Below are 19,774 nucleotides of genomic sequence, written 5' to 3' on the forward strand. Positions count from 1 at the left end.
GAACGACAAAGGAAAAGAAAAGTTCAGCTGCGTTCCTCTGAGTCAGTAATCCTTGCCCTCTATGTCTCCTTTTCTGCTGAAAGCCTGTCACATGGTCTTTTGTCTGTCCCACCATGACAGCTTCCCATTGGCTGATTTGCTTGAAAAAGCATCCGTATCCAAGGCAACGGAGAACTGCAGCTCCTCTTCACTTGAATGCTGAGGCCTTGGCTAAGTCACCCTGATCCATTTTTACCCTCTGTCTGTCTTCCTTTGTCTTTTCTCACTCTGTCTTCACCATTTTGCCACGTTGATGTCAAGAGTGTAGATCAGGTGAGTGTATACACAAGGTCCTGTTGATTCTTTGGTTTTTCCTTAACGGCATATTTAGATTTGTGCTCACTGTTTACTGTTTGTGGTTGTGACTTCACAAAATTGACCTTTTTTTGGTACAAAACTCTTAAATTGTAATACTGTAATATTTTTTTAAATGATCCATCTCAGTCATGCTGTTTATAGTCATTGGTGGACATGTTTATAAGTTTAATAAGTACTTCAAACTTTAAATATTTGTTTGGAAAAATCGAAAAATCTAAAATTCAGTGTGGGAACCATTCGTGTGAACCGTTCGTGTGAACCGTTCGTGTGAACCGTGGCAGCGGAAACTGACTTGAATAGAGAGGAAGAGTTTTTTTTTTTTGACTACATAAACCTGTGCTGTAGTTCATATCACTACAACGTCACAATAGGTAACTTTACTGCGGTCAGAGTCCAAGTACCTTTTTTTCTAGGTTAGGAAATCCCAGAAAATTTGATCTGATGTTTCACCTGAAATGTTCATTGTTCTAATCTAATCTTGGTAACAAACGTAATAGGTATATGTGTGACATCGCTGTCTATTAAACCACATAATTATAGCATAATTATGTAACGTAAGTCACACACTCTATTCATGTACTAGACCCATTCTCACAGAGAGTAACAGAACCCAGTCACAGAACCCAATAAATCAATTTCATAATTTATTTATCAGCACAGACATCAAAAATATCTATCTTTTTAAATACTGTGTTCACACATTTTATCAAACTTCATAATTTAGGTCTCTTCTTTAATCGTGATCCATCATTGTCTTTTATCATAAATACAACTAGTTTGATTTTCAGACTTCAAACAACACAAATAAACAAAACATAACAAGAACAAAAAATATATAAATCTTTGCTCAACATTAATTCAACTTTAGGTTATAGTTTCTGAAGATGTAAAAAAGACATGTTGTTATATATAAGACCCTTATCTAGTGAGTCAGTGCTCACTGGACATCTTCCTAGACTCCTAAATCCAAGCACATGATGTAATCCGTCACTGCAGCTTGTTTAACATGTACAAGATGGTCCATTGTCGGTATCAGAGGAAGTACAGCTGATAACACTGTGTAATGGAAATCAGGGACAGACAGTGAGTTATCTCAAAGGTGGCCATGTTGATAGGATGTACACAGCAGAGTAATCATATAGTTTTTCATGTCATGGCTCAGTTGTAAGGATGACTTTGGCTTAGTAAATGCAGAGAAATCCAATAATATTAAACATGTGACCAAAATCCACAAAAAGCTGCAAAATAGTTTGGAATGTCACAGCTTTATAATTTGGGCGGTTGATGAGAGGATTTATCTTGTACTTTGTTGGTTGTTCTTAGTTCTGTGTAGCATCAGGGTCCTGGAGGACCAGCACCAGATATATATGGTTTTATTTTAAAAATAAAAATTAAATAAAGACTCTTGGTTTGACTTGGTTCTTGATCTGGTTGTGAGATTGTGTGGGTGCAACATGAATTTGTCATTCTCATTTAAACTGTATGTCGATTTATTTTTACAAAACAAAGGAGTCATTTGCATATAAGTGTTAAGACATTGCTTTTTGGAGCATTTCTCTTTACTAATAAAAATATATTCATCTAAAAACAACAACAACAACAACAACAACAACAACAACAATAATAATAATAATAAATTGTATTATTATTATTATTATTATTATTATTATTATTATTATTATTATTATTATTATTATTATTATTATTATTATAAACTGAGTGTGTGTAAATGCCCATAAATAAATAAATAAATAAATCTGCATATATTGAAAGGAATAACAAATGAGGGTTAAAGGAACTTTATTGTATAAAAGAGGGGAAGGATGTCAAACAGCATTCTCAGAAAATAGGTACTAAATTGTTCCTTCTCTTGTTCCGGAGGTGATTTCCTCAGGCCGGTATCTTTTATATGTCTATGTTGTGTCTTTGTCTGTCAAGTTGAATATTTTACCTTGAACAAGTTGTTTTAAAAACCTAAAAAAAATCTATAATAGTGACATTTAATTAAAGTGTATTAGTTTAATTCTATTCCTTAAATACTATATAATCATGCTTCATTAAGTTTCCTTCATGAGAGACTGTAGGTCTGGATCAACATAACAACATCTAGTTTTATTTCTGTAAAATGCTAATAGGAGGTAATAGGTTTGTATTGTTGTTTGTAAGCAACACCGGGTTTCCATAGTATTTTTTTTTTTCAAAGCTTGAGTCACATTCAAAAGGGAGAGGGCGAGAGACATAGAGACAGAGTGAGAGAGAGAGATTAAATAGGAAGTGCATTTTTGCAACTCTTACCTGTTAGAGGGGAGGAGCATGGGAAAGCCATGGTATGTGCCAGCATTGGATAGTAGTTAGAAGTGGAAAGAAGGAGAAAGAGAGTCACTTTTATATGTGTAGACAGCCTCACTCTCTACATTTAGTAAAAAAACAGCAACGCACCTGTTGGATATTATTGGTTTCTTTTACTTTACCTAAGGAACAGTATTGAAGACAACTCATACTTTCTTTGGTTTTGATCAGAATGGTGATCGGAAAAGCTGACGCTCGGAAAAGAGGCTTCAGCTTTAAGGTAAATATAGCCTTCTGTTCCTGTGCAGCAGGTTTGTCTAGTTCCACCACAGGGTCAGTCAGTACCTGTACCTGATTTTGTTCCAGTATTCATGTCTGCTCTAGTCTTTTAACCAGAGACTAAATACAAATGGTAAGAGAAAGTGTGCCATATACTAGACCAGATGAAAAAGATATGTCTTGACTGTAGGTTTGTCATGTCATCATGAAGATTATAGGCTTCTAATTCTAATCAGTAGGTATTACTATGTGATTAAAAGGCTGACCTGTTGCAAGAAAAGTAATAATTTATCTCCTCAGACTGTTGTTTACAGCACCATTGACCTTTGTAGCTCTTGAAAAGCTCTATAATATATTACTTTTAAATATTACATTGTTTATTCTCCTGCGTTAGTGTGACATAACAATCTGTCTTTTTGATATATATATATATATATATATATATATATATATATATATATATATATATATATATATATATATATATATATATATATATATATATATATATATATATATAATAAGTAATAACTAAATGATCTACTGGAGTATGACACTTTAGGGCTGGCTTTTATTACTCTATAGTAAGACAGTTTGAGCTGCTCATAAACCGGGATAAATAGGGAAAGAATTTTGTCCATAACATGAAACACTTCTTTTATGACTGAGAACATTTTTTTTTATAAACAATAAGTATGTAACAAGCTTGTTTTTTATATGTTTAAATTGAAATACTTAAGCTATTTCTATTACTCTATTAAACATTCAAGCTTCTATGAGCTAGGATAATAATGTTAATACTGTAAATGTAGCATTACTATAATGTATATTTTATATTTGTCCTTCTTGTAGTTACTGGATAATAGGCCTTCAGGGTAGTTAAGCTATAAGAGCGCAAAGGGTTAAACATGAGGTCATCCAGGAAGTTGTGATGATTCACCTTGCTGGCTTTTTTTAAACTCCAGTCCCTCATATGTGATGACGGTTCATTTGGCTATGCAAACGAAACTATCCGGTCACGTCTATTCCACTTCATAAAGATCTCGTGTGTGTTTGCTTTCCGCCTCCACCCGCACAAAAGGTTGAAGCATAACACTTTATCAACTTTACAGTAGATACGATGCGATAATGGAAAGAATGGTAACTTCTTGTTGGTAAATGGTGCATTTCAGATCCCTTGTGATCAGATCCTTGTAATGATATTGTATGGTGTCATACAAGGTCCAACGCTGGGAGGTTATTTACAGAGAGGGGTAAACAGATCAGGTGTTTGTATCTCAAAGGCAAATTTATTTTAAACAGTGAAACAACATTGCTGTGAGTAGTATGGAAAATGCCTGACTTAAAAGTTCTAAGGTGTCTCAGATCAATCATTCAAATAATATCTAATAGAATTCAAATGCAGGCATTACATGAAATATAGACTCACATACTGTACTCTGTTTAGATGTGTGTGTGGGTTTTTTTTTTTTAAATAGCACTTTGGAGTTTTTGGACAGAGAAACAGAGCTTGATTCACCTGAAATACTGCATGCCATCAGTTTAGTGTTCAGTTTTCAATCATTCTTTAGTTCCATGCTTGGTGCGAATGGGAAAGTACACTCCTCCCTTTGTACACAATAAGGAAGGCTTAGATATGCTGGCCTTGAGAATGCGTTTAGCCCATTAACTAGACATGCGAAACTCAATGCCTATGTGAGAACCTGGTTCTGACCGGTTCATGTACTCTCTGGAATGTACTCTCTGGTTTATTCATAGTATCATTATACAGACAGTCCACATTGTGGAAAAAAAAGGACTAGCCTGCCGGATGTCTCGGATATTCTCACTCTATTCACTGACAGTTGTCAAACAATTAAAACATACTCACTTTCTCTCTGTATTTCATTAGGTATGGTATCTGTGGTATCTGACAAAAAAATTATTCATATGAAAGAAGAAAACCAGCATCTTCTGTTTTCCCTTTATTTCTTACTATTTACACTGGCATGTATCCTTCTGGGGACTGATCAAATTTCAATGTTGATGGGAAAACAAGGGAACATAAAAGTACACACAGTAAAAAAATAAACGCCACATCTATTGAATTAAAGAATGCATTTCACCTTAGCTGCCACACACACACACACACACACACACACACACACACACACACACACACACACACACACACACACACACACACACACACACACACACAAACACACACTATGGTTACTCTTTTACTCCTCACAAATGCAGGCACACCTGGACCTTTGATGTCGCCAGTTTCCCATATGGGGTCTATACACCTGCGCTAGTTTCTCTGTCCCTCTGCTTTCATCCTGCTGATGCTATCTCTGAGTGGTTGAAAGAGGAGCTCGGAGAACAGATGACTCTTTTGTGATAGATGTTCGGCAGACAGTAATCTAGTGCAGTATCGCAGAGCCGGGAATGGGTGTGTAATTTCACACAGATCAGTGGTGTGTGCACTAACGAAACCGTAATAAGGTCTCCAATGATCAGAGAAGAACATGAATTAATTCACCGATGACTTGTTCACTGCTACATTGGGAATGTTATATATACTGTATATATTGATGGATCATTGATTCAAACTTAAATGGTAAAAAGATGGTTCTTTTACAGGCAACCTTGATAAATGGTTAATAAAATCCTATTGCTATAAAATTGTTAGCATTAGAGTTCAATATTTTTTTCTTTTCATAAAAAGGTACAAAAAAGGTTTTTAAAATGTCAATTATTCTAAATAAAAACTGCAAATAAAAAAGCAAACAAAAAATCGTTTAATAGAAATTTGCCTTTATAGTTTTTAGTTGTTTTTTAATTTAAAAAAATGGTTAGTGTCGGAATTCCAAACAAACAAATAAACAAACAAATAAATAAATGCCTTTCTAACAGCTGATGATAAATCATTTTGAATAAGTTAATCATCGATCAGTTTAGTAAAACAAGAGATTATATTCTGCGAAATACTCGACCCTAAGACTATATTTTCACAGATCTTAAACAGGTGAATTCTATGTTTGCATTTCCATTCTCACTTTTTCCAGCTGGTCTGGTTAAACATCAGCCGAGGAAGATATCTCACAGCCTATCCTATTTGATATGAATTTCATTACTACACAAATATCATCAAAAATGTTATCAAAAAATATCATTATAGAAATACATTTTCAAACTAATCTCTACTTGCCACAAGTGTAGATTATGGGCATTTAACTTTATCAAGAATTTTGGCGTTTCTTGTTTCTTGAAAACAACAGACAACCTGTTTACCATGTAAACAAACATGGACTTGTAATGGAAAAGATGCCTGAGGAAAATGTTGAAATCTGCCAAAAACTGTGTAAAAATTGAACAAGGAACATTAACGGCAAAGAGGTTCAGATAATGTAGATCTGAGGTGTGAAATGAGTCTTAATAAAGGAGTGTTTCTTTACTTTTAACCAACTCTCGAACACTAGAGCAGTACAGGATACAGGATAATTACAGATTTGCACAAATATTTACTGACCTCCTCAGCACCTGCCCTTAGGCTTCTGATCTAAGTGAGTTTCAGGGAAACTGGTTTTCTGTGCTTTTTTTCATTAAAGGAAATGTGCCATATGTTTTCTTTGAGGTTATCGCTCAGTAATCACCATGCAGTCATTTGATGCAGTGACATTTAGTAATCTCAAAGTAGCATAGTTGTTCCTTTACTTGAACCTGATAATGCTTTATTCTAATAACAAGTTTTAAAATTCTACCTACTGTACATTTATGTTTCAAAGGTAAAAAAGAAATTGGTGCTGCTGATAGAATTTGATCAAAAACAAAGAAACTGTTTTCTTGTTTTGTACTAGGGGTTAAATCCCATAATATGGGGCTTTGGACTATTTTGCCACGACTGGATTAGCTCAGAGATAATACAGGCTTGTAGGGATCGTATTATGATATGCTGTTTTATTTGTACAACCCACATCTGAACCATTACTAAGGTGTTAATCGTTCTGTGGTTAAGCTCATAGCTGATAACTGATCATTAAAAGGCTTATACTTCAGGAGAACATGAAAAAAATTGAAGCTGAAGTGAGTGTCATTGAAGCTATCTTCATCCAAACCTGCAATAACATGGCATGAAATGTTTTTCAGGTTTTAGCAAAGGAGATCATGGCTTGATGTTGAAATAACACCAGTACCCTTTGGATTCTTTTTAGATGTTAGCACTGGTTAATGATTGCCTTGGGCATGTAGTCTGAGTCAGACACTGAGCTGAAGCAAAATGTGCTCCTCCTCCACGTCGGTCTTGTAAGCTGGAGAAAATTAACAATGCACAATCAATGCAGTAAGATGTGACTTCAGCAGCACAGGTCTTTACCTGTGCATATGTAAACAATGCCCTGAGGGTCGACTCTGCCCCTAGAGCATGAACATCTGATCCGATGATAAAGACCGAAGTTTATGGCTGGCTGGTTTATCAGGGCCTAGAGGCAGACCTTTGCTTTAATGCCATAGTTTACAATCGAGAACTCAGTGAGTTGATGGACCTAAAATAAATAAATAATGAAGTGATTTTTTTATGATTTATGATAACATCTTTTCTAAAACCTTCTCATCTCTACATTGTATGTAATATCTCAGAAATCATTCCCAAACTGCAATTTCCACTTCTACTGCAATATTCTATACTATATTCAGTATATTATTATTTTGGCCTTGCTTCAAATGCCTGATAACAGATAACAGTACGCTTACGTCAGACTTTGGGACACTGGGAACAGATCGATAATCAATTTCCCCACAGTTAGTTTTCTGTGAGGTTGTTCACTGAATTTGCAAAACTGTAAGCATTTACGTACATGTTCTTCTGGAGTTCTTCTGATCTTCACATTTCACACAATCTACATAATGTACGTAATACATAAGCATTTCATTTTAAGGCACCAGGATATAAAATATATAGTCATAGTTTTGACAGTAACAACATCAACAAGTTTTCTCTTTCGTATCATGACAAATCTAGGTGCTACCATGTCCTAGTGTCATTCTTACTCTTAAACTTGTAATGCAGCATTCCTTAATGGATTCACACCGGAATGCCAGCGCCAATGTGTGAGCACATGACTATAGGTTACATACACAGACTTAGATTCTTATCACGTAGTCGGGTGTGTGTGTGTGTGTGTGTGTGTGTGTGTGTGTGTGTGTGTGTGTGTGTGTGTGTGTGTGTGTGTGTGAATAGGGTGTTGGGAGCCCCTGGGCTTAAACCCACACTGGGCCTGTCTGTATATACACCTTGACATTCATCAACATCTTCTCCAATCACTTAAAGCACAGCTGCTATAATACAATACAGCAGCTATTAAATGATCATGTTGTCAAGGTAGTAGCTGGCAATTAATGATATAATAGCAACTACCCAGCCACTCACATACATTATATAGTGCCTGATTAACCTAGCCTTTTTCTATGTTGTTGGAGAAATAGTTGTCGAGCTACTGATGTAATAATATGAGGTGATCTTTAACAACTGAAAAATTCTGTTAATCACTTTGGCTTTAGCTGTTTAGAGTGACATCATTTACATTTACATTTACATTTACAGCATTTGGCAGACGCCCTTATCCAGAGCGACGTACATAAGTGCTTAAGTCTCTAACATTGAATACATTAATGCTGATGCACATCAGAGTATATCATATGATAACTCATATTTAGTAGGATCTTATTGTAAGCAGTATAAATGAACACTTTTCTTTACTGCACTTTAGGGACAGCCCCTAATGTTTCAGTGACAGAAACTTTGTGTTCAGATAAAACTCTGAATATGACGGTTTTCCTTTTAAAGTCATATTAAAACATACGTGAAATATCTGAATATGACACTAAATGTACCCCTATGTACTGTAGCTTACACAACATGCATATTAATCCATATCTAATATGGTGTAATAACAGCTAGAATTGCCTTTTATTTTCTGCTCTACAATCATACAATTAGATAGCTAACTTCAAAAAAGTCCACGTGAAAAAATAAGCCAAATATCAGACAGACAATTGAACCGAAAAAGGCATCTATTTCTTTAAAGTAATGAACTTGAATGGGAAAACCCTTCAGTTAGATTTCTAGACTATTATAAAAAAGATAGCATTTTGTTTCCCCACAAAAATGAAAGAGAAACCTGCATTTTTAAGATTTTATTCTAACTGCAGCACTTATCATTTGATATCTGCTTACAAAATAATCGAATCTAATTATGGCTTTTGTCCATTTCACTACTGCACATAACCACCAACACCTTGATCCACTCTGTGAATATATCACACTTATGTACTGTTTTAGGCCTCTTTATGCAGACAAAATTAAAAATAACAATGTTCAGGTCATTTTAGTGAAATAAAAACACAGTATTTGAAATACAGAGACCAAATCATTATTTTTTTTTTAACAATTATGTCATGTACAAACACAACATATCAGGCACAGTAGCGTTGATGTCACTGCTGGGTCAAGAAAAGTTTACTATTAGAGGTTATAGGATGTTTAATATAAACTCTTGAGCTGAAGTTTTGAATTGTGTACACAATATGAATACCACACACACACTGATATGCCTCACTGTTGTACTGAGAATGACCCACCTCTTATATAATATCTGCTCGGCTGTGGCCCTACAATAAACCCCGTCCGTTGATGGATGGAGTGGTTGCAAAAGACCGTATAGTGTATACGTGTTTCTTAGGTTTCTACTAAAAATGACTAATTATTGTATCTAAACACAGGTTTAAGGCTGCAATATAAATCTGTAAAATCTCCAAACTGTAAATGCTTTAGAAATGTTATTTTTTAAATTGCAGAGAAATCAAAATTGTAGGACACTACTTTAATTTTCACAAATTTGTAAAATATTAAACACTCAAATGAATACATTTCAATAGATTTGTTGAATTTATTCAAATACATACTATATGTAAATATAAAATGTAAGATTCTACTGTTGACTCACTGGAGTTGCTGGGAATACAATTTGCATTGAAGGATATTGTTTTGAACTAGAAAATAATAAAAAACAGAGGACTAGTTTTCACTGGTGGTCTCGTAGCTTTTGACTCACTGTATGTTTTATTGCATGCAGATGTTTACATACAGTACATGTGCACTCAGTGCTACAACTGTCCTCTGTGCATTAATATCTTGATTCTCACTTCTGCAGTAAAAAATGCTCACAAAAGGAATTAACATGGGTAACTCTTATATTAAGTAAAAAAATATATATAATTGTAATAAAATATTTTAACTGTTGAGAAATTTAGGAAAAGTGTCATACCGAATTACACAGATCTCTTCACATTGCTGTCCTTTTCACAAAGTTCCTATAACACTGATTACCTGATATATAACATCTTAACAGACTTCAACATTGTTTGGTCAATATTAATTATCTTAATTATCAATATTAAGCTTACTGTCTCTGGTACTTGGACTTTTAATAGTGTTTGCAATTAGGCATAAATATAAATTTACATTTCAAATGTTGTCATTTCTTTTCCCGAACTTTATCATTCCTGTAAATCTGCTTTGTGAAAATGTCCATTGTTATATGCACTACATAAAATAAAAAACATTTCCTTAAAAGTGTCCCCTTTCTTCAGCAGGCCATGTAAAATAAGTTGCTGCATGAAGCTCATACACAGAGATGGAGCTAAAGGTGTGGGTGGATGGAGTGCAGCGGGTCGTCTGCGGCCTGTCCGAAGAAACGTCCTGCCAGGATGTGGTCATCGCTCTTGCTCAGGCAATAGGTATTTATTAAACAACAACAGATTTTGGTAAATAAAATATATAGAAATAAATCCACAGAAGAACTGAGCCAGAACAGATGCCAAGCATATAGTTTAGCAGATGAGGTCTAAAGGAGCTGTATGTAATTATAGAACCCAACCCCTTGCTTATGTATAAAATGTGAGTTGGCTTTGAACAAAACACATAAAAGCTGCTTGTCTCTTTCCTGGCTAAGGGGAGGAGCTAATTTCTAGACTGGAAAAAAATAAAATAAAAGCTAAATATAAGCTAACCAGATCTACTGAAGAGCATTTGTCTAACATCTATAAAATTAAACTATGTTTCAGGGCAAACAGGTCGTTTTGTCCTTGTCCAGAAGCTGAGGGACAAAGAACGCCAGCTTGTTGCTAATGAGCGTCCACTAGAAGCCCTGGCCAAGCTGGGCCAGTTGAGCAGTGAAGTACAGTTTATCCTGCGGCGCACTGGACCCACCAGCAGTGAGGGCTCTGACTTGGACCGAGTGCCTTCCTTGCCAAAACTTCTGGAACCAGAACTTCCGAAGAGTAAAGTACCCAAGAAGGCTCACAGCTTCAACCTGGGGCCATCTACCTCTTCACAAGCTTTTGTTAAGCAACCTCAAAATGTTCCAAAGGACTCTCCAGAGCTACGAGTGCCCTATGGTCCTCCTGGATCATCTCATGCCCAATCCGGCCCATCCAAAGAAGAGGTCTTCCGGCAGATTCTTCAGCAGCAAAGCAGACTGCAGGATCTCCAGGCCCACTTGGAAGCTCTGGACAAGCAGGTCTGGGTTTTGGAGCAACCTTCACCTCCAAGCTTTTCCCCAGACCTTATAGAGGAGATAAACTATCTTGAAGACAAATTTAGACAAAACGAGGCAGAACTGGCTCACGGGGAGTACTGGGAGTCTGAGTATCACGTTGAGGTTCAAAAAGAACAAACCATACTCAAACAATTAAGAGAGTTCAATATAGCTATAGATGAGCACAATCGGAGGATTCATGAAACAGAAACCCAGACCGGGAGACTTGAGCATGAAGTCCAGCTACAAGAGAACAGGAAAAATGGCATGCATCACACACAAGCTAACGTGGAGCATTCTCTGGGACAGATCAGGGAACAGCTAGACATGGTGCAGCATCAGGAATATGAACTGAACTCTTCTGTTCTGGAGACAGAAAAGGATCTCAAGATGGCAGAGGAACTGCTGCAGGTAATATAATCTTATTCAGGTCTTAGAAAATGGTGGGAAAATTTATCCAACTAGAATTTTACATTTTTTTACTACAATCCTCATATCTGGGGATGGTGACTTTGTGAAGATTGAAATTAGCAGACCCTAGGCCCTATTTTCAAATCAATAATTACACACTACATTTTCCAGCTAGTTTTCTCTATGAAAGATGATACTAGTATACTATGACAGAATTGTGAACTAGTTATGCTGGTTATATTGTGTTACACTGCTACAGTATGCATGGCTAAGGTGACCATAACCTGTGTCATGGTGCACATTTATACACTGTAACATACAACACACACCATAGCTAAACTATGCAGAGGAAAAAGCACTTGTAGAAGCCAAGTAAAAGCACTTTCCTGTTGAACAGTTGCCCAGGCTTGTCACCACTGCCTCTTTCCAACTGGTTAAATTAAGGCAAAGTTCATTGTTTTTTTATTTTTTCCAACAATCGTGCATCAAAGCAGAGAAAAGTGACAGTGAGGTAACGTTACCCAAAGAAGATGATGTAAACCTGATTTACTAAGCTAAATTTACCTCAGGGCAACTACACCTAAAAGGTGCAGTTAAATCCATCTTTCATCACAGCTTCGTCAACAGCTTCTTAATTTTCTAAGGGTAGAATAATGTGCTATTGTCCTCAAAGGCAGGACTCATCCTTGGCCATAACTCTAAAATACATGGAAGTGTTCGCATAAGGTGAAGGATACGAGTGTGTAGATTTAAGGCTTTGTTTTTAAGTGAATTCCATTAATCATAGCTGTTCTCTAGCTAAATCTGAGAAGAACCAGTAGATAGAAACCTCGGTCCAGGCTTAGCTCCACATATCTTAGATTTTCTGTTGAAACACACGTCATCTGACTTGTATTTAAAACTTTGTTTGAACAGATTCTTTTTAGTGAAATGTTTACACCTGGTCACAGGTTCCGAGTTGAACTGTGTGGCAGTGTTATTAATAATATAGTAACACTAACAGTCTAACAATTAAACCTCAAGGAATGGTAACACAAAATCCAGGAAGCCTACCCCGTTAAGAATAGCATATTTTTTGTCGTGACAAACGAGAGGAAGTGTAATAGAGTGCTTACGAAGCCAAAAAAAGGAAGGCAGAGGCAGAATCAGTGTAGACTTTTTAGATATTTTGAAACTAAAAGTAATAAATTGTAGGAACTTGAAATAAAATAGTTAAAGTTGTGTCTGTTTAAACGCTTGAATTATTGCTGCCTCCCTGTGGCTAGTTTATAAAGTGATCAATTCAAGGTCACCTCAGCGGGCGAACAGGAACACTGCACCGAGGTTCAGGAAATAGTGGTTTCAAATAAAGATTAAGTAACACTTATGAAACAAGAGGTACGAAGGAGTATGTAGCATATACAGTTCTTTTCTGTGCCCTAATTAAAAATATTGTGACAAAATACTATTTATTCATTTACCTTGCATCTCCAGGGACAGGGTTTACTTTCCACTTCTGCCCTGGGTGGCATTTGCATAGAGTTTCATTTAATTTCATATATATATATATATATATATATATATATATATATATATATATATATATATATATATATATATATATATATATATATATATATATATATTCTTTACAGTAGTTTTCTCCAAAGACATGTATTCTTAGTTAAGACATGTGCTGTAGGCTCATCTCTAAATTGTCCATTGTGTGTGTGTGTGTGTGTGTGTGTGTGTGTGTGTGTGTGTGTGTGTGTGATTGTGCCATGAGATAGATTGGTACCATCCCAATCCTGTGGGATAAGCTTCAGGCTTCTCATGACCTTGTGCGGGATAAGTGTTATAGAAAATGAATGAAATTCTCAAATTAAAAAGTATTAAGAGTTATTAGAGAAGCATTAGAGTTATTAGAAAATAAAAAGTAATAAACTCTGATCTGTTTGCAGGCAAAAAGCAGAGAGCTGGATGAACTAAATAAGGAGCTACGTCAGTGTAATCTCCAGCAGTTCATCCAGCAGGCAGGAGGTCCTGCACCTCAGCTCAGTGTCCCAGCTGATGATCCAGAACTTGCTTACCTTATGCCTGATGGGCAGAGCGATGAAGGTAAATTAAATAAGACAATTATTCCTGATCTAAATGATACTTGATGTTAATTGTACTTTGTTACTATATTTAAGTATATTGGTCGATTACTCTACTCCTCTGGTTGGATTATTTGGAATAATTGAAAGTCAATACTTGTACTCACATAATTCAATTTCCCTAAAAACAAAACAAAACAAAACAAAAACAACAGACTTTTAATCCTAACATTTTTATTAACACAAATAAAGTACAAATATTATGTCTTCTCTCATCCGGCCAATGACTTTACTCTGTGCCTCATGCAAAAGTCACCGGTTTATCATCTGATCATTTCAGTTAGGTTTCCAATCAAGTTCAGCATTTTAGAAAAAAGAAAGATCAAGAATTTTGTTGAAGAATTCTGATCAAGAATTGTGACCTTCTCATGATACAATGATGTAGTTAGTGCTAAAGCTATCTATGTGCATTTGAATATTGATAAAAGGTTGCAACATTCTGGATACATGAAAAAACATGTTGATTAACATGGGAGTGTAGCAGATTGGCTTGGTGCTGTGTAATGTGTAATTCCTTTTCAGTTATAGATTAGTTTTATCTTATTTAGTGTCACTGTTGTATAAATTACACAATATGTCCAAATGTATGAGATCATCATATGTCTTGATCATCAGACCAATATTTGTGTCTTCTCACAAAACTGTAATAAATTTGACCTGTCTGACATGTCTGACACTGTAGCATTAAAAAATCCCACTTTTCTGGAGCTATCGTGAAAAAGGAGAGGTCCATGAAGACGTTGTTTACCAAAACTAGTGTTGAAGAACTCTAGTGTCCTGCTCACAACCCAGACCTCAACCCCACTAAACACCTATGGGATCAACTAGAAAGCCAAATGCGGTTCAGGTCTTGTCGTTTGACATCAGTGTCTGTGCTCAATAATGCTATTACGGCTGAATGATGTTAAATCCCCACAGCCACCTTCTAAAATTGAGTGAAAACACCCCCTTCCCAAGAGGAGTAGAGGTTATTATAGCAGCAATGGTGGACAGGAAAATAGGGAAAGAGATGTTAAACAAAAGTATGGGTGGGATTGGTTAGGTGTCCATATATTTTTGGCTATATAGTGTATTCATTTTCTCAAAGTGTGGAACTAGAGGAGCGAGTGGGATTGATCAGATTTCGATCAGAAAATGGCGGGGACTCTATTCAGTCCCACACAAGTATCAAATTGTCATTCGTTTATATGTTATTACAATATTCCAGTCCGGCTAGTTTACCGGTAGACATCAAGCACAGAGATATAGAAGTAGATGAAAATCACTTAACAGCCAAATGGTTATTTTGGCACCAAAACAGACAAACATCACTGTCAAGACTTGCATTATTAAAAAAAAATGTTAGTGAGCTCATAAACACAAAGGTAGAGATTACTTGTCTGGTTTAGGTGTTATGTCAACTCAACACATGAATTTCTTTTAGCTTTAGTGTATAGTAATGTATTATAACAACTGTCATATGCTTCACAACAAATGTGATGCAGATTACTTCCATTTTGTTGAAAATGCATAAGTTAAAAATGAACAATCTCTTGCTTTATTTGTCTTACAGATTCAAATCACTCAGTGTTAGAGTTTAACCCTCGCACAACTGCCAAGCAGATCCTGGGAAACCCTCGCAGTCTGCAAAACCCACTGGTGTCCAGCCTCCATCCAGAGGGTGTGTATGTGTGAAATGAGACAATCACTGAATTGGTGATGCTTCTCAGCACTGCCTGCTCTGCCTTTCCAAGCCTTCCTCTTCCTGCTTCTCAGACTTATAACTCTCCTTGCTGTGCTTTTCTCGGCTTCTCTTTTCCCTTCGGTGGGCTTTCACTTCCCTTCACTTTCTTGGATTTACTGCTTGAGAACAAATATTAAATTTTATATCTTTAGAATTCTGACAACTGTATGAAATATATCTGATAATATTTTGATAATGGGACGATGTGTAGTCCTGTGGTTTATGTGATTTGTACCAAACTAAATCGACCTGGTGAAAGTTGATCGCTGACACTTTTGTTTTCTTTTTTACTTTTGCACATAAATTGTTTCTGTCTTTTCCAACATATAAGATTTACAGTCCTGCAACATTCAGTATTCCACCATTTTGGGCAACTATTAAACTACTTACAAAGGCAACATTTATGTTATTATACATGTTTAAAAAAAAAAAAAGGTAATAGTTCCAATGCCTTCCGGGACTGGAGCCTGACCCCTCGCTAAGCTAATCAGTCAGTTTTAATTATAAAATAGGCTGAAGCCCAGGTGCTAACTTTTGGTGAAACGAAACAGGAATACTAGAAATCTTCCATCTCAGTAGAAAGCTCAATCCTTTTTTGTGTCTTTTCAGTCCTGCAATCGAGAGAGGTGTCATGGAGATAAAGATGGGATTACAAGCCTGAGGATCTAGTCACTTTATTCTCTGTCTATATTGTATAATTTTTATAATTAAGTATACAGTATGTATTTTAAATCTTTTTTTTTTTTTTGAAAACGCTACATGGAAGCACACTATGTAAATATTGTTATCTTTGTAATTATTAAATAGCCCAAGACCTGTTCAGTGTATTTTCTAAAAGTATGTATTTCGTTCATAATTTCTAAAGACATATATAAACAACTTGCATTATTAAACAACTGATACAAATGGTCTGGAATGTACTTTACTTTGTTTCTTTGCCTAAAGACAACCCCAAACCCAAAACATGTTATGTGGTAATAAAATCCGTTTAGAGACTATATATACACATGCAACTCTAAAATACTGTAAGATAAGCTGATTTATTTCTAGTCACAGCCAAAAAATATTTCTATTCATACACAACAGCAATTTGCTAAATGTCCCATTTTTCTATTTATCAATGAACAACACATCATGCTTTTTAACAGTTTCTTACCATGTTGTGGATTATCAGTTGGACAAGTTAGTCCCCCTTTCCACTTACAGCAGTGATAATTCATTCATTCATTTTCTACCACTTATCCTAACTACCTCGGGTCATGGGGAGCCTGTGCCTATCTCAGGCGTCATCAGGCATCAAGGCAGGATACACCCTGGACGGAGTGCCAACACAGCACAGGGCACGCGCGCACACACACAACGGACAATTTTCTAGAGATGCCAATCAACCTACCATGCATGTCTTTGGACCGGGGGAGGAAACCAGAGTACCCGGAGGAAACCCCCGAAGCACGGGGAGAACATGCAAACTCCACACACACACAAAGTGGAGGCGGGATTCGAACCCCGACCCTGGAGGTGTGAGGCGAACGTGGTAACCACTAACCACTGAGCCACCGTGCCCCCCCAGCAGTGATTATTTATTTTTAGTTTTTTATTATCTTCCTTGGGATGAATAAAGTACATCTACCTACTTGCCGATGTATCTGCACATTTGTCAGAGCTAGAATATCATGAATACAAATTAATATCTGTTACTATGCCCCTGTGGACACTGTAGTGAAATGAGACAAAAAAAACAACAACCTGCACTTGTTATTCATGTTACTGAGAAGCTAGAAAAACATCCTGAGTCCTAATGATGCTACAGTGGAGACCGGAGACTCCAAATAAATAAACATACCACAAACATGCCTCTTATTCATTTTTAAATGACTTGCCATATATTTAGATTGTCCACCGTAGAATGAGTTGTCCCTGAGAATGAGTTGTTTGATTAGAAACCATAACATATCAGAATTATTGCACTAATAGAAATCTGCAATCTTAATTACAATTACATATTTGGATGACGTAGTGCAGCTTATTAGGTCGTAATTTGTACGGACGCACTTTCGGTTTTAAGCAGTTTATCAAGTGAAACATCTGCAGCAAGACAAGACTTGGTTGATGAAGCACTACCAAGCCTCTTTTGATCAATAGGTACAGTATGGACTAATCACATATAGAGATGAAAGGAAATGAGGAGGTAGACCTGCTGGACCGGCAGGCTTTAAAACTAGCTCAAACTGACATAAATGTATTATGGAGTAAAAGGGAAGTGAAATAAATAAGAAAGATGGTGCCGATGGGGATGTGGTAGCCTAGTGGTTAAGGTGCTGGACTACCAATCGGAAGGTTGTCAGTTTGATTCCCATGTCCACCAGGCTGCCACTGCTGGGCCCCTAAGCAAGGCCCTTAACCCTCAGTTACTCAGTATAAAATAAGATAAAAATGTAAGTTGCTCTGGATGAGGGTGTCTGCTAAATGGTGTAAAAGTGTAGAAGTGTGTGTGGTGAGAAGTGGTGTAGAGGAAGTGTGACACCGGAACAAAAGGAAGACATTTATACCAGAAAGAAAGAAATTTGGATCCAGGAAAGGGTATGTTAGAATCACAAGAATGCACACTGGACACTGTGTGATAAATGTTGGTCAAGAAGAAAAAGTAGAGCATGTATTCATTAAATGTGTTGAATATGAAAGCTTTAATGTTGCTGGGAATAAATAGTTTGTCTCTCCAGGCCTTGCTATGGAATTCCCCAAATCAATCAAGAATTTATCACAAACTAAAAAAATATCAAAAAGAAATAAGAATGGATAACATTTAGGATATAGAACAGGTTTAACCGCCTCCATTTTGTTTACCTACTTCCTTACTATTTTTGCTAACCACCAATAAAGAGGAAGAGGCATGTTGGATAACTTGGTCGCTTAAAGAATTTCTTCCTTTTCAACATTGTAATGAAGTGTCCTGCTTAAATATGCATAGACGTAATAGTAACCTAAATTTCTAAAGCACGAGAAGTTTCTTCTGTAGTCTATGGAAACAAGGAAATTCAGAATTAGGCATTTTTCTACTGAGATGCAACAGCGCACCCGACATATTGGATGGGGCAAGAATAAAATTGTAAACCAGTATAGAGACCTGAGGCTTGACCTTGCTTTATTTTTAAATGTTTATTTTATTCTATGTTTCTCTTTGGCTGACATTAGGTTTTTGTATAGCATGTTAGAGAATAGACAGGCACGGTATTCTTCTTAACATTCTGCTTAATATATTGAGCAAAACAGTCACAAAATGGCAAGAACAGTTATAATAAAATGCCAGAAAAACAAGACAAGAGTATTTGACTTCTATAGATACACTGAACCCCACTGCATCACGTCTTAAATGATTAACAAACATTTGTGCAAACTAATAATTCAGCAGCAACATTACTAACTAATTAACTAACTAACATTAAAATTTCCACCTGTTTTCTGGTCGCCAGTGTTCAGATTTCAGCTCATTTGTGTCGTCACTCTGTAGTGGTGTTTAATGGCCCATATAAAGTAGGCAAGACTTTGTAGTAAAGTATTCAACTAGGTTTAAATGTTGTAGGTATATTTCGACATTTTATGTCGTATATTTTGTGTTTTACTACAAAACAAAACGTTTAGTTGTGATGTCCGTTTCATCTGTACCTGTTATTGTGGAGAAGAGTGGATTCTTCCAGCAGGGGGCGCACAACGTCCCTTATCCCTCCCTTATCCCTCAGTAGCTCCTAAACATAGGCTACTCATATCAGATACAATATACACAGAAATTTATCAGTAATAAAGCTAACTAATTTTACAAGAGACTTTCCTTGGATATTTACATACAGAAAGAATAGTCTACAGTATCTGCTGCGGTTTATACATTGTTAGAACATGGTCCATATGAGATTTGACTCAATACACTGCTCGTTTTTGTAGCCTGTTCACAACAGCTCCAATCTCAATATCAAGCCTTATATAAGATGAACACAAGAAGAGTA

The 19,774-nt window shown here is 36.1% G+C and overlaps 1 protein-coding gene across 3 annotated transcripts; it reads left to right on the forward strand.

Annotated features, from left to right (window-relative positions):
* The first annotated feature begins 297 nt into the window (after positions 1 to 297).
* Positions 298 to 16,686, forward strand: rassf7b (Ras association domain family member 7b). Of its 3 annotated transcripts, none has more exons than XM_047801233.1 (6): positions 298 to 312; positions 10,561 to 10,707; positions 11,035 to 11,918; positions 13,859 to 14,015; positions 15,606 to 15,713; positions 16,386 to 16,686. In XM_047801233.1, the coding sequence occupies exons 2-6, from the start codon at positions 10,605 to 10,607 to the stop codon at positions 16,415 to 16,417; spliced, it is 1,284 nt and encodes a 427-aa protein (XP_047657189.1). In that variant the 5' UTR covers positions 298 to 312; positions 10,561 to 10,604; the 3' UTR covers positions 16,418 to 16,686. The 3 variants fall into 3 exon arrangements, with proteins under 3 accessions (XP_047657189.1, XP_026992713.1, XP_026992714.1); XM_027136912.2 differs by lacking the exon at positions 298 to 312 and adding an exon at positions 2,660 to 2,926; XM_027136913.2 differs by lacking the exon at positions 298 to 312 and adding an exon at positions 2,660 to 2,926 and having other exon boundaries at positions 10,564 to 10,707.
* The last annotated feature ends 3,088 nt before the right edge of the window (positions 16,687 to 19,774 follow it).

This window comes from Tachysurus fulvidraco, chromosome 1 (assembly GCF_022655615.1).
Source record: "Tachysurus fulvidraco isolate hzauxx_2018 chromosome 1, HZAU_PFXX_2.0, whole genome shotgun sequence".
NCBI classification, from domain to species: domain Eukaryota; kingdom Metazoa; phylum Chordata; class Actinopteri; order Siluriformes; family Bagridae; genus Tachysurus; species Tachysurus fulvidraco.

Coding starts and splice junctions, on each gene's coding strand:
- rassf7b (XM_047801233.1), top strand. CDS start 10,605: ATGGAGCTAAAGGTGTGGGTGGATGGAGTGCAGCGGGTCGTCTGCGGC. Junction 11,919..13,858: donor TGGCAGAGGAACTGCTGCAG/GTAATATAATCT, acceptor ATCTGTTTGCAG/GCAAAAAGCAGAGAGCTGGA. Junction 14,016..15,605: donor TGATGGGCAGAGCGATGAAG/GTAAATTAAATA, acceptor TTTGTCTTACAG/ATTCAAATCACTCAGTGTTA.